General features: G+C 42.2%; 1 protein-coding gene across 7 annotated transcripts in view; it reads left to right on the forward strand.

Annotated features, from left to right (window-relative positions):
- LOC120902875 (mucin-5AC) overlaps positions 1 to 15,094 on the forward strand; it is a 159,138-nt gene that overhangs the window by 77,806 nt on the left and 66,238 nt on the right. For all 7 annotated transcript variants that reach the window (XM_040311940.1, XM_040311938.1, XM_040311944.1 and 4 more), the window contains exon 4: positions 11,586 to 11,777. In XM_040311940.1, coding sequence (XP_040167874.1) covers positions 11,586 to 11,777 — 192 coding nt within the window. The remainder of the gene's footprint in view (positions 1 to 11,585; positions 11,778 to 15,094) is intronic.

A 15,094-nucleotide genomic window follows, 5' to 3' on the forward strand; every position in this document is an offset into this window, starting at 1 on the left:
TTATGTTTTTTAAACAAATTATCCCAACCATTCGGGCTGTGTTTTTTGGCCATCTCATAGGCAATAAAGCCCTCGCTGCAGTAACAGTGGGTAGGAAAATTGCCATACTGACCAAACCAAACCAAACTCGAGCCGAAAATTAAACCCCACCAGATCTGTTTTTGTATTTTCAACTTTCCCGAACCCTTCCGTACAACATGAACCATTTTCCTTGCCGCTAAAACAGGGGACAGGTTCAAGTGTACATGCCAAAAAGTACACGAACATCACCCGGCAAGTGAATCCTGGGTGAATGAATATTTATGTTTTAATTAAACCACCAAAACGGTACAAAAGGGTCATACAAAACACAAGGGCAGCCCTGTTCAAATGCTCCTGTTACGAACCAGGAAGCAGTAACAATGCCAAACATTCGCGGATGGAGGAAAGAGCATCGATACTGTTGTTAAAGTCTTCCGCAGCCCAGCATCAGCCGACTTTCTCGCCCGGCTAGAAGTTTTCCCCCTTTTTTACACCCATTAACATTTATTTTGCCCTCGTCGTACCATGGTGGGGATCGTAAATTATCCAACTCGATTTCCGGCATGCAGAATGATGCATTATGGCATGCAGAAAAAAAGCGACAAGGATTTGCTGTTGGGAGTACAAAACAAAACAAAAAAGGGGAGCGAACGCATTGGCTACTTCTGGTGTGGCATGGAAATAAAACGCCAGTTAACGTTCAATTTGTTTGTCAAGCATGGCGTGGGGAAATCGTTTGGCTGTTTTTCTGTAGCGTTGTTATACTTTTACCGCGCCACCATGAACGAATGTCAATGTTAATGGCTGCGGGAACGCACAGAACCTATCGTCACTAGTAATGAGTTGGGGTAGTGTGTGTGTCTGGAGTGCAGAATGGAAGCACAATTGCATGTGTGGTTGTGCGTCCTTTAATGAAGATAATGGTTCAGATTCATATCCAAAAAGGGCGGCGGCATTAAAGTGAAATAAATGGTAGTAGCCGATTCTGCAGATGGTAGATGAATGTACTGCATCCCCCTTAAGCTGCCACACTAGGTAGGGGAGGTGGGAGAGCTTAAATATTCGCCTTTTGCCCGTAATCCCTAAACGCTTATAGTAAAACGTTTTGCGTGCAAAAGACTCTCCCGTTTTCCGCGCTCAATACTTTGTCATTTCGAAGGATAATATACTTGCCCGACTATGCTTTTGTGTGGATGTTTTCCACGTTGCTTGCCCATCCTCCCCGCAACCGCAACCCATAAGTCTCTGTCCCCTCAACCTGCTGGACGGAAGAAACCCACCAATGATGTTCTTTCCGGTTTAGTTTTCGGCAACAGCAACACCACCAGCAACCATCTCCATCTCCTGTGTTTAGAAGCAACGGAACGGTGACGCAGCTTTAGAGCCTATCCCTCTACTATCCGCTCGGTCGGTCGGGCCCGTATCCTCTCCATCAGCGACAGGGAGTGCTTTGAAACCGACCATAATCTGGGTAGCAGCCGAAACATTCATTAAACATGTCAGACGGCTGCTTATGCCGTAAACCACACAACTTCCCATCCGTGGGATGAGTTTTCCCTTTGCCTTGTTCTCAGAGACCTCTCAGGTTGTAAGGTAGTACGGTACGGTTGTATCCATACTAAAAAAACAGAGTCAGAATCTTTTAAAGCCACTAAATGGTTCCTATAGGTAGGTTTGAATTTTCACGAGCAAGAATCCTTCTTCCACAACGCTACCCCTCACCTTGTCCCTCACCACCTCCCGTGGGGGCAATGTTTTTGCATATAAAATGCAAATTATCATCAGCACCGTTTTTAGTTGGAGACTCGCTTGGAATCGAATTATAAATCTGTTTCACACCACCGAGCTTTTGTCTTTTAAAAACGAAGTGGGAGAGAAATAGAGAGAGAGAGAGAGAGAGAGCATGCAACTGCTGCACACATCTTCACACAAAAGTCTCGAACATGCCAAGAACAAAATGAAAATTAATTATTATAGACAAAACTTTTCAACACGGCTGCGACCAGCCCACTGCTTTGTGTGTGTGTGTGAGAGAGGGATCGTTATTGATGACTTCATAGGATGATTTCTGGACTGCAGGTAATTTGCTGCAGACCATCTTATCTATCTCCCTCTCTCGTCTGGCTGAAGGCAAGGCATGGGACTGTATTAATTAGAAAACTTTCTGCCGTTAGAAGTGTGCCGTTTGGCTCAAGAGTTCAGTGTCTTTCTTGTAGGAGTTTTTGGAAAAACGAGTAGATCACAAAGCTGCAACACCCTAGGAAGAATGGTGGATCCTGCTTGACCGCATACGCCTTGAGGGTTTGACCACTAATAAATGTGGCCCCCATCCGAGCGTTGGCTGAGCGTTTGCTGGGTAAATCTCGGACTCCTCGAGCACAAGATTTCAAAGGCATAGCTTTTCGTTATATTATTGTACCGGCTCGAAGAGGATAGTTTAAGAGGATGAGTGTCATAAAAATAGCTTTAACAATGCAAATTACCTTCCAGACAAGAATTTGTGGTGTCGCCGTCGGTTTATTTAAGGTCAATTTATGTAAGCATCTTTTTGGTCTTTCAATAGCATTTTTTCACGTTGTTGGTAGCTGTATTGTGATTTATGTTTATTTTCTCATTGGATTTACTTTGATTTTTGCCAATCGATAGCATGAAACCATCAAAATCCCATTTTCTACCATCGTAACCATCGATTTGAATGCAAACTAACGAGTGTGGGCAAAACATAACCACGACATTCGTGCTGAGAGCACCAAACATCATACCATTTTTCTGTGCTGCCCGAATAAAAAGATTCCATTTTGCCTTTCAAGTTTGCACCGCAGAAATTGGTACGCTTTGATCCTTCGTGTGTAGTTGTTCTTTTTTTTCCTTCTTCAAATAAGCCACTATTTTATCTCGTGCTGAGAATTGTTGGGATAAAAAACTCCAGTACGTGTTTTGAATTTCTCTTTCGCCAGCGGGTAAAAGGTATCCATTCATCAGAGTGTTTATACCCGGTAAATATCGTCATTCGGTTGAATCTCTCCTAATCTCGGCACCACAAATAACACAAAGGACACACACATACACAGACAAACACTGAAATACCGTCGTGCACTTGTACTCTCTCACTTCCTGTTTGCAGCAATTTACTGTAATCTTTTTGTTCAACCCACCTGGCCGTCCGCCCCTGTGTCCACCGTTCGCGAAACCCCTCAATGATCTCTTCCCCTTTACACCGTTTCCTTCGCTTTTATTTCATTCTTCGGGTCATTGCCAAGATATCGATTGCTCTTGCGTGAGGAGTTTTTTTGTTTGTGCAGGACATTCGTTTTTTTTTTTGTGCGGGCTTCGGATGATCTCTAAAGCGAACCCTGCCCGGGTATCCCAGAAAATCCGGAAGTCGTTAAAAGCGAAAGTACTGCCGTATGTAATTCCGCCAATAAATTTATGGCATCGTAAAACCCCCCTACGTCAAACCCGCAAAACCGCCCGCCGGTTTGATGCTGCATGGCCGGTTTTGGGGTTGGGGTGTCTTGTGTTCCGGATAGACGACGATCATTGTTGTTGGGTCACGCGCGCCCCCACGGAGAAGGCAGCGAAAGGTTGGAAAATCTGTGACCACATGCGTTATGCCTCTCAGCCTCTCGCCGATCGCTCGCTTTTTTGTGTGTGCTGTTCTGTGGCATTTTTGGGGTTCTTTCTCTCGCGAACTCGATTTACGACTGAAGCTTTGTAGTTGGGGCAGGGTTGGCGATTTTTTCGGCAGCAGAATTTTAATGCGTTTTGGGAAGCACCGGCCAGTGTTGCTTGTTGTTTGCCGTGCTCACACACATTAACGGAGCTGCTGCAATAACACAACGTTTGTATGAAAGGACATTTCTCTCTTCCGCCGTCACTCCTCTGCTTCGCGTGCAGAAAACGGAAGCAAGGCGGACTTTGCTGCCTTATCTGCACGGTGTGATTGGTTATTGATTTTTTCGACTGGCACTCTATCGTCTTGTTCGCCGAGACAGGCGAGCCTAGGAATTGATTTGAGCCACAGTTGGTCCGACTTTATCATGCCCCGGTAAAGATAGAGTGGTTTCAATCCAAATTGAAAGTGTGTAAGAAAAACGGACACACAACAGCATTTGAAGCCGCTGCTGTGGCTCAGATTAATGGAAGGACACAGCACAAAAAGGCACCTTCTGATGAGCTTGTCTAAGCCCGTATAAAAACGAACAGCACACCAAACGTTCGGAATGAATTCACAGTTTATCAATCAATTGCTAACAGCAAATCGTATCGTGTTTATCATTCCATAGAAATAGAGTTGAATGTATCCCCAATCGATTTATCTGAAGCCAAAATTGTGCATTTTTCCTCTTCGTTTGATAAATGTTTTCATCGAAATGTACACTTTAAGAAAATGCGCTACAACAATATTCAACTGTTCACACACGATCTTAACGTGGTGTGACATACTCGAAGGACGCTCATATGAAGAAGCCCGTCTAGCACACTTGTATCTGACACCTTTCAATGGAGGGGAGAAGGCTAAAAATATCTTTCAACCTAATGTTTCCTTCCTGCCCGAGTAATCATTCGTGCTCAATACATACACGCACACATCATACACCCACTCAACAGGAAACCATTTTACGCTATACTCTAGAGGTGAAGGTTAACTGTTTTGAGAGCTGGTTGGGTGGAAGGTACAGCAGATGGCTTTAGTTGCTTGGAAAAATAAACAGATTAAGCGTACTGAGCTTTTGCTACAATAGATTGACATTAACAGTGTGTCCTTTTATTGTACGGTGCTATTTTAAGATGAAAGCTTATTGTGTTGAAGGGACACGATACAGAAGAGCTTTCTTGGGGCCATGTACGTCAACGAGGAAAATCAACTGGTCGAAAATATTATGTCCCATGTGATCGTGAATCTTGTTTCCATAATGATTCAAACATATACAGTTTTAATCTTCTTCTTCTAATTGGCGTAACGTCCTACGCGGACATGCCGGCCTATACAGGCTTTAGAGATTTAATTCATTACCACGTAGCCGGATATTCAAACCTTGCTACGGGGGGACGGTCCATTCTGGGTTTGAACCCATGACGGGCATGTTATTGAGTCGTTCGAGTTGACGACTGTACCACGGGACCGCCCCAAACAGTTTTAATATAACTTATAATAACAATACAGTAAAGACAATATAAAATAAACTTTACATATCTTTCTTGAACTGTCACAGAAGAATTAAATAAAAGCCTTTAGTAGAAAATGAATCGAATAATTTCCACTTGAAGTGCTAGTTCTTTATCGAAAACAATAACAATTTTAACGATCTCCTACTCTCTACTAGTCTCGCTGCAATACAGTTACGAATCAAAAATGTTGCAAACAAGTCAGACCGTAGCGCTCCATACGATAGTTGTGTGCCGCATGATACATTTGCTTACCAAAATGATTGATTTCAACGGCAGTAAGGGCCAAAGGTATATACCACTGTTACATTCCACAGTCACAAGACTGTCTGGTATTATGCCAATTACGCCAATTTCAAATGCACATAGCACAATCAACGACTGCGGCGCTAGTCACGAACCCACACTCTGTTCCGATCATTTGGTTTTCAATTTTGAAGTCTGATCCTTCCCGGTGTTCAGTTAGTTGCCCAGAAGTTTATCATTCTCGTCTCCGAGTAACGAGGCATGTTTTGCTTGTACTGTCGTCTATACACTAGCTGACTATTGCAACATTTGTACAAACAACAGCTTTATCTGCATTTCTGCCCCTTTGCTGAATGCCCCCGACTTATGTTGCTCATACCCTTACTAAATTGTCTACATTTCCGACCATCTTCTTCCAGTGCTTAGTTCCATGCTTAGTAGGATAAAATGCAAAAAATATGATACGAATGATTCATAACACTTGTCTCAAGTAACAATTTCAAAAGTCTTCAATTTCCTGTACAGATCTACGTAAAACGAAAGCTGATAAACTTGAGAAGAGAATGTTCAATGAAAGCCTTAACTTTGTTGGTCCAATAAAGCTACCGCCAACCTGACAGCTATTCAGCAAAAAAGGATTCAAATAGCACAACACATTTCTCCGGTATCCTGTCTACTGTCACTTTTTATGTACAGGCATTTGATACACTGTTTCAATTTTACAATCGCTTCCAGCGCTCGGTCGCTAGTTGTCTACCGCAAGATGACTTTCGACTGCTCCATCTACAATACCTTAGCTACTATACAAACATTCAACGTCGCCGTCTGTTGTCCTGCTGACGAGTGTGTTGAAAAGCTCAAACTTTTCCCACCAACTGAGGCAACCAACTTTTTCGGTGCCACCCGAACGGTGAGACACGGCGCTACACATGTAGCGCCACGGTTCGTCTGAGTAAACAAAATTTAAATTGAATTTCGACAGCCATCATTGCCGAGGGGCAATCGAACGATGGAAGAACCCCGAATAAACCGGTAACAGAAAGTTGGTCTATCGTGCCGGTTTGCGAACCGACACCGGCGGATTTTTGCTCCACCCGCACCGCTCTAGTGTGTCTAGCTCAGCGTAGACCAGCTTAGGGGACAACTTAAAGTGGCTATTGCCGTCCAGGGAGTCGCCGTTTGCGAGGTTGCGCTTTAGTTTGACGCTTAATAAATAGGAAAAGAGCATGGCTCCGTAGCCTCCGCCATTCATCGGAGAAAAGTTTGTCCTAGAATGAGAAAAAAGGTTCTAATTTTCCGCAATGATTTCGATGTTCTTGTTGCCGCCTCTTATAAGCAGCAAAAGAGAAACCTCACAGAGAAGTCACTTTAAAATTTCCCCTTTGAAGCGTCGTGCTTCCTTTTCAGTGTAACTGACTTTATCGTTTCATCATTGGACGATTTTCTTTCAAATATAATAAAATAAAGTGATAACATTAGTATCTCAGTCACCTGCGAAATGACCACTAGCACAGGGCATCACGTAAAGTGCAACCTTTAGGCGTCCTATTATCAATAAATCAACTACCGTAGCTTACCTTCCCAGAAGGCTGCAGCTTTTGCGAAACCGTTTGATGCCCTTCAAAGCATCGATTCATTCAACTCAAAAGTGAACCCCGCTTACCGTTCGCCTTTTTGACAACCTTCGCCATCGACCACCATTCATCGAGTTGCATTTGGTTTGTGCCTACATCGTTTCTAAATTGGACCAATTAACGAATCGAACAGACATATCTACACGCGAATAGTCAATAACAGTGGGTGCTTCCTGCGTGAATGACACTTTGGCTTCAAACTCGTTACGTTTGCTACTGACGATGACGAATTGTACGAAAACGAAAGTGAGGTGCTGGAGAATTAATTCAATTATGAGAAATCACGAAAATGCGCACATACGTCATGGAACTAAGTTGGAGACGGCAAAAAAGCAGCACTATCGCAACTGTTGTTGAGTTGATGTTAAGGTTAAGGTGGAAGAGTGGGAAATGCAGTTCTGTTTGATGCAACGATTACTAAATCGGAAGAAGAATGCAAACATATGGAAGAGTTACGGGATTTGTTGAATATCAAAACAGCTATATTCTGCTCTAGTATTTATCAATACGTGAATAGGTAAACAAACATGTAAACAGGTTTTAAACAAATTCTAAATAAAGAAAATCATCAACAGTTCCTGACAAAACCAAGCGTTGCAAACATTATTTCTTTTTTACAATTTCCAATAAACATATAACTCAACCAACACTTCCTTGACTTCACTTCCAACACTGCGTAATGCAATTTCCCAGTCGTCAAAATGGCTCGTCTGCAGCTACATTATCCTTTGCGATTATGCGGGCCATTGTACACTAAAGATTCTGCGGAAACCTTCCTCTTCCAACATTCATCGCAACCTTCATAACAAGTTTATTCCCTTCCAAATCGTTACCGAGGAACGGGATACAAACATCCCGAAATAGAACAAAAAACTGTAGCTCACTTGCACATTCCCCAAGCGTACATAAAATAAGGAAGCGTTGCTGCAACATTGATTCTGAGAAACACAGCCACGAGCGGGGTATCAGGACGTCCCCTTACGAAAACAACACAATCGGTCATTTTGCATGCAAACCACATTTAACACGACATTAAATGGCACTTTTACACGCATGGCTACAAGTTGGCAAACCGCCATTACCGCTTCAGTTCACCGCTTGCCATCGACACTCTTGCAGCTTCCGAACGCGTCTCAACGCACGCAGTCCGACTCACTCAAACGTAAAACCAATTGTGCAAATTCCGAAAATAGCCTTCACCAAAATCGATCTACCGACACATACACAAAGGGTGTCAGGATGGAAGATCCAGCAAAGGCCCCAGACTAAACACGGATGGCTTTGGGTGGTCTAATCCCACGGTATAAGTGGGTTTTGTTGGTTGAAAGTACCGTTTTGCTCTCAAAGCTAATGGAGTGCCCAAAATAAAGGGGACACTTTGAAGCAGGCAGCTACTCCGTATTGATGTGGCTATAAGGGAGTAAGCAATGCGGTGAGAAGCAGTTAATAAAAGTAACAGTGAGAACTTTGCGGACTTTCATAAACTTAGTATAGCTTGAAATTTGACAAATGGCACGGTTTACTTCTACCACGTGTTCAGCACGAAATATCTCTCCTAAAATAATTGTACACATGAAACAGACTTGTAATACGCAATAAGGTTTCCAATTCCACATTTCCTTTTTTTTATTTATTTTTGGCTAAATCTAAATCTAAGCTTTCACAAGAAATAATCTCGAACAGTGCTCACGAATAAAGAGCTATTTATTTCTTATCTTTTCGGCCGAAAGCTGAAGGCGAATGGGAGTAGTTGGTTTGCTCCTCTCTAAACGATTATGGCCATTATCATTCGATCGTAACGACTCTTACCTGGAAATGGCAGTCCACTTTGATGATGCAATCGTTGTAAACGGCCCAATTATTGCCCCGTTTTTCTTCTGCAAGGCAAGATCTCAGAATATAAATTATAGCTAACTTGTTCATGTTTGGTAAAGGTTTTAGCACAAAATAAAACATTTATTCTTGTAGGTCTGCTTCCTGCAGATTACCTTGAGATCTTTTTTTACACAATTCCACAAAACACACTTCACAGTTTTCTTTACATCACTTACTCGTCCTTACAACACTTTCTTACTCGTCCTTTACCTGCTGGATACAATTTACCTTCATTATAATTTGGTACTACCTTTTAAAACTTCCCATCCAATTTACCTAGAGACTGCACTTTCACGGCAAGTCAATGTTCTAGCCCAGAGCCGTGAAAGTTACAACCGGACCGATTCTGGGTCAGATAATAATTTTGATGGTCTGTCAGAAGAACCTTCCGTCCGTCAGTCAAACACCGTCTCTTGGGCGCGATGTTTCGGGGCGTGCAATTTCTTCTTCGACATTTCCCTAAAATGGTGCCGACCGGATATGGTCACTCTTCCGTCCAGTAATAACGTTTGTCAGGTGCTGCTGCAGTCTAGTTTCAGACAAATGAGATTTTATCCACGATAAGCAAATTGACATTGAACGGTACACATTCAAAGGCGTGGAGTTTGCCCTAAAAATGTCTGTGTCATCACTCTGAATTAATTTACCTCCGGGTTTGGTCAAGAGAGTTGGATGTTAATTTGAGCTAAGAGCATTTGATAGAAATTTTCTGGTACAGAAATAGTAGCCTAAAGAATACATGTTGTGAAAATTAAGTAATGTCTTATTTTAATACACATATTACTGTTGTCTATTGCTTCACGGTAAAGGACATTATAAGTGTAAGAGTGTAAAAGACTGTGCATCATTTTAGCGCATAATACAAATTATGTTAGCGGTAATTAAATCAATCGTTCACCAAAACTTTCTCTGGCTAATACCTGTGTTCTTATCAGCATCAGCCTTAATTTATTCAAAGAATCGTAGGGTGTAGGATCCTGAATAAAATATGCGTTCTTTAAGGAATTTATCGTGAAACCCTCGTCTCCACCGCTACAATAATCCTGCTCGAGGGCACATGCGCCCCCGTCCCATGATTGGCATTTTCCTTAAAAGCCTATTCCCGCACACATGTTGTGTCCTACTTTTCGAATCATAATTTATGCAATCCCCCGTGTGCTGCCGCCTACACTTCCGCCTACGCGTATGCCCGACGGCTCGTTCATTAGGCGCACCAAGCAACGCTCCATACGAACCGGCAGTTTCACTGGGGTAAAGGTGTTTAAAAATTTACCTTTCTCAAACAACAAAATAACGCGACACAACAGAGAGAGGAATGGGCCATTGTGCCGTCAAACAATTGTTGTTCGCGTAAAATGCATTCCATGTTTATGGTTTATCTTGTTCTTTTTCTTCTCTCATTTGTCAAGTGCAACAATTAATGCACATTCCCCTTAGTGCTGAATAAAATATTCCCGTCAGAGAGTAGGCAACCAGCGAATTGTGATGCATTATTTAGCTGCAATTATAGCTAAACGCATTCCAAGTATTTCTATTGTTTCAAATGAGTCTTCTAGATTTGAGCAATGAGCAAACTTCTAGATTTGGAAAAGTGCCAATGGCTTGCAGTTTACATTCCTCAAATTACGTGCCAAGTTTCTTCGAACGTAACGTGTCAATCCTTACCACCATTGCCGCCCCATCTTTTACCGGATGCTTCACGGAAGCTCCGGCTAAAACACGTTCATTAATCAACCTTTCAACCTGTGCCACCCCTCTCTCTCTCTCACTCACTCTCTCTCTCTCTCTCTCTCTCTATGTGCCGTAGTTTCCCACTTTCCATCCACTCACAGCAGGATAGTTGTATTACATTACAACATCCTGGCGAGTGGCACGCCCGCAGCAGTTTTCCCAGTTAAAAGCATAACGATCCATCATTAGCGGAATGCGATCAAGGCGTAACGTGGTGATGAGAAAGAAGCAAAAAAAAAAATCTCACATCCTCTTTCATTTCCCAACTACTACTAGCACTACCGCTACTACTTCTGTCGTGTTCCGTCGCATGTTCCGCTTGATCAAGTGTCATAGAAATACGGACACGCTTCATTCTGCGCCTAGCGCCCGTACCGTGGCTTCCTCTGTGTCTTCGACCCGTTTTGCTGGTTGAAATGGTCAAGTAGAGTAACGTGGAAAACGAGCGGATTTCTGTAGGAAGTAATTAACATAATATTCTAGCACTCACTGTCCGTGTGGGGGGTCAATCTAGCCCTGTACACGTCATGCATAACGCAATCAATCAAAATATGGTAAGAGATGGTGCATCACTTCCTAGTGCCAAATTAAACCAATTTTATTGAGCTTTCATCAGCGAAGATTTTTCAACAGTTTTCAAATGTTTTATGAATTATTAATTGTATTCATGAGCCACTACTTGAAATAAATATAAACATTGTAAAGATTAATTTAATTAATTAACCTTTTCAGTACTTCCAACACTTTTCCACGCAGAAGTCGATTATAACCACAGCCTTTTTTGTAATTTATTACCACAATATATTCACTCTCAGTCATTAACAGATTGCGCCCCCCTGCTCCAGTAATATCGATAATGAGACTAATAAAGCTCTTCTTTTTTAATGCGCTTCTTTCTTTCCTTCCCAGCACAACCGATGATGTGGAAAAATCGCTCGAACTGCTCGATAAGGTCCTGTCGGAGTTCGAGGAAGAACCGGACCGGACAAACCACCTCAACCATCATCACCATCATCATCACCATCCGGCCGTAGAACCGGACAGCCCGTCGCAGGGCCACCAGTCCGAGGACGATGGTTACATGAGCATGAACGGAAGAAGGTAGGCTGGAGTCCGATCTGATTTTTAATATCATAAAGCACCTTTTGCGAAACGAAAAAGCGTGTATAATATCACTTTTGTGTATATTATGTTGATTGCGCTGGTGGACGCTGAAGCATCCGATGATACCGTCGTGCTTAAAAACACACACACACACATACACACAAACACATACATACATCCATAGCATTGAAGCACACACATTGAAGCATTTCAAAAGGGTCCGGCTATGTCCGGCAGTGGGCTTGCCTTCCTGAACTTCCGGAGTGCAATTATTTCCGCTCACTAGCATGCCTATAACACACGAAGGAAAAAGAGGCAGAGTTTTTTTTTTATTGGACAACCTGTATGTACGCACCGAGCTTTGGTAGTGGTGTAATTTTACTTTTCCGGAAATGCATTTGCATTTCTTTTATTTTATTGTTCATATATATGCCTCAAGCCCTTTTGGTCTTTTTTTCCTTCTTTCTAACGATTGAATAAGCAAGATGTAAGGATTTCAGCAGCAGAAAAGATTACACCAGCAACACACATATACACGCGTGAAACGAGCCACAATTTCCAAGCAAATCCTGGTTCGTCCTGAGCACAGGGCAGGCTCGTTTACTCGTTTGCCCCGCACCTTAAGTGCACTTGTGCTACCGACACACCCTAATGAGGCTAATGTTTAACGAACCCGGCGGCACAGCTTTAACACACTCCTCTGGCACACGGGGAACGTGATTTACGTGCCACCATGATGGACCTTTTTTGTTGCAAGCTTACCTACACGTACGTGCGGGAGAAATCTTCGTTCGCTACTGAAAGCTTCAGTTCGCGCTATAATAAAGTGTGAAAAGTTTTGGCATTCTTTCCACCCACATTGGTCTGAATTGGTTTGAAAAAAATGTCATCGCTCTTGATGTTGATGAAGTGCCGTTATGGAGGTGTGATTTTAATTAAACTGTACTTTCGATTCCCTGCTATTCAAAACTAAATAATGAAGTGGTGCTGCTTAACAAATTAAATGTTGTTTTTTAGTGTGTCGGATTAATTCGGATTAAGGGGATCGTTATAGACGGGTAGTAACTATTCATTAGAAATCCAATGCAATCTATACAGGTTATGATGATAAGGACGACATAATTGATAATTGCTCTAGAAAACAGCAGTGAGCAATTCTATAAATTGTAATGTAAATCAAAATTGTATAAACATTGTAAAATTCCCAAACGACACAGATTAAGCTTATATGTATGTCTGAAAAATTAAACATTCATAGCAACAATTTAAAGTTTCGATACATCGTTACATTCCTTTTCTAAGAGTATCTTTCGCATACCTTCATGTGATCATAGCCGAAATAGCCTTCTAACATTCAGAACAAAACTCAATAAAAATGGATGTGCAGTTAAGATACATGGTTATCAGCATCATCGATCTTGATTCAATTCTTGCTTGCTTCAATACTGTTGGCATTTCATTCGAGATGCCAAACCATAGAACAATACACAGGGAAGGTGTGAAAGCCATCCTTCTCAGCGAGAAAAGTTTCACCGACCGACCAAAAGATGGCGCAAAAAGCTTTTTTTCATATTTGTACAGTGCTCCAGTCGTTTACCGTCTGCCAAACGAAGTCTTTTAGATTTCCTTTTAACCCGAGAGCGTAAGTCATTTAGAATCCGTTTACGATTAAAAAAAACTTTAAAACAAAATTATAGAATAATGCATCAGGGGTATTGGGTCGTTATACACGCTAAAATACGGCACTTGTTTTGTTATGCTTCGACAACAAATTGCTATCATAGTTAAAATTATTGAAGACATTTATTTGATTATAGCTGGATAAAATTATTAATTTAATCAGCAAGTGACAAAGCTTTCAAAGTTTTATTAAATCCTCAAAATCATCACGACTTAAAGGCAACACCCACTCAAGTACATTATTCAAGGACACAACTTTCCTTTAATTTGTTCATTTTTTCCACTGCTTAAAACTCAAAGTGTCGATTCAACAGCCTGTTCCAAAAAGCTTTTTCCATTTCGCTGGCAACATGATACTGTTTTATTTAATTTTACGATGCTTCAAACGTTCACAGAGCATCTCCCGAACGCGCCCGCAACATGATTGTAGAAAGAATGCGTGTGCAAAACGAATCAGCTCCAGTCCGAGAAATTTGGACAGAGAGCGCAATTTAGTGCGCCCCTGTGGTGGTGAAGGTGTGTGGGTGATGCTTGTTGCATCGTAAAATGGCACAATATAAAGAAATAAAAACACAAAGCTGTACAAGAACAATGGACAGCTTCGGCAGCCTGCCTACAGTGCTTGAGTCTTGAATGCGACTCAAAGCAGCCAAAACCATCCAGCAGTCGTAAAACCATGTTCTTCATAACCCCTTCTTGTACCGATGGCACTCACGATTCTTGCACAACAAGGCAATGAAGGTTTTAGCCGCAAGGCTGCACACACAGACAAGCTTCGTAGGATTCGGATTCTTGGATATTTTAGGCAAGCAGAGAAAGAGCGTTGTTCGACGCCATTCTCGTGTTTTATGTGCTTTCGTAAACTTTCTTCGCAATTTTTGAAAATATTTTTCCGAATCCTTGGGGCGTATTTTCCGGACGTTGCGTTTGCGTTTCTACCACCCGTTCAGTCGTCAGGGCCTTGTCGAATTCTACCGTTTCAAAGCAGGTTAAAGGAATTGTGGTAGCTTTTGGTTCACTCGTTCTCCCTTTCAGCTTTCAATAAAGAAAGCGAAACAAGTCACTTGTTTCTGTTATTTCCTTCCGAATTGCGCACACACACATAAACACACTACACGACATACCCAAAAGCACAATACCATGTTGGGGTGTTCAAGCACGCTCTCTCTCTCTCTTTCTCTAAAGGAGTAAGCAAATCGCTCGGAAGAATTGTCACTTGCATTTGCCACATTTGCTTATGCTTTTTCCACGCTCTGCCAAACCCCTCTACCTCGCTCCATTGGAGAACTCCCGGCACAAGGCGAGGTGAACTTTTTACGACCAGCAGCGAGAGCAACGCGCGACAAGACAAGTAAAAATAAAGTGAGCCATAAACGAACCGAAGGCTTAATAAATTGTCAAATAAACTGTCAGCTCGTCCTCGGGAGGATTCAAATATTTAGTTCCACGCGTACGCAAACACACACACACAGACATATGTTTGTTGCCACATTTTGTGTGGACGGTACCTGAGCAAAAAGAAATGGACAGGAGATGGATTGTTTATGGCATACTCGTTTTATCCGCGCTCAAAAGATGGCAAGGTGCTTTGCTTCAATACTCTGCCTTAAACGGGATCGGCACACCAGCAGCAG

Source organism: Anopheles arabiensis, chromosome 3 (assembly GCF_016920715.1).
Source record: "Anopheles arabiensis isolate DONGOLA chromosome 3, AaraD3, whole genome shotgun sequence".
Taxonomy (NCBI): Eukaryota; Metazoa; Arthropoda; class Insecta; order Diptera; family Culicidae; genus Anopheles; species Anopheles arabiensis.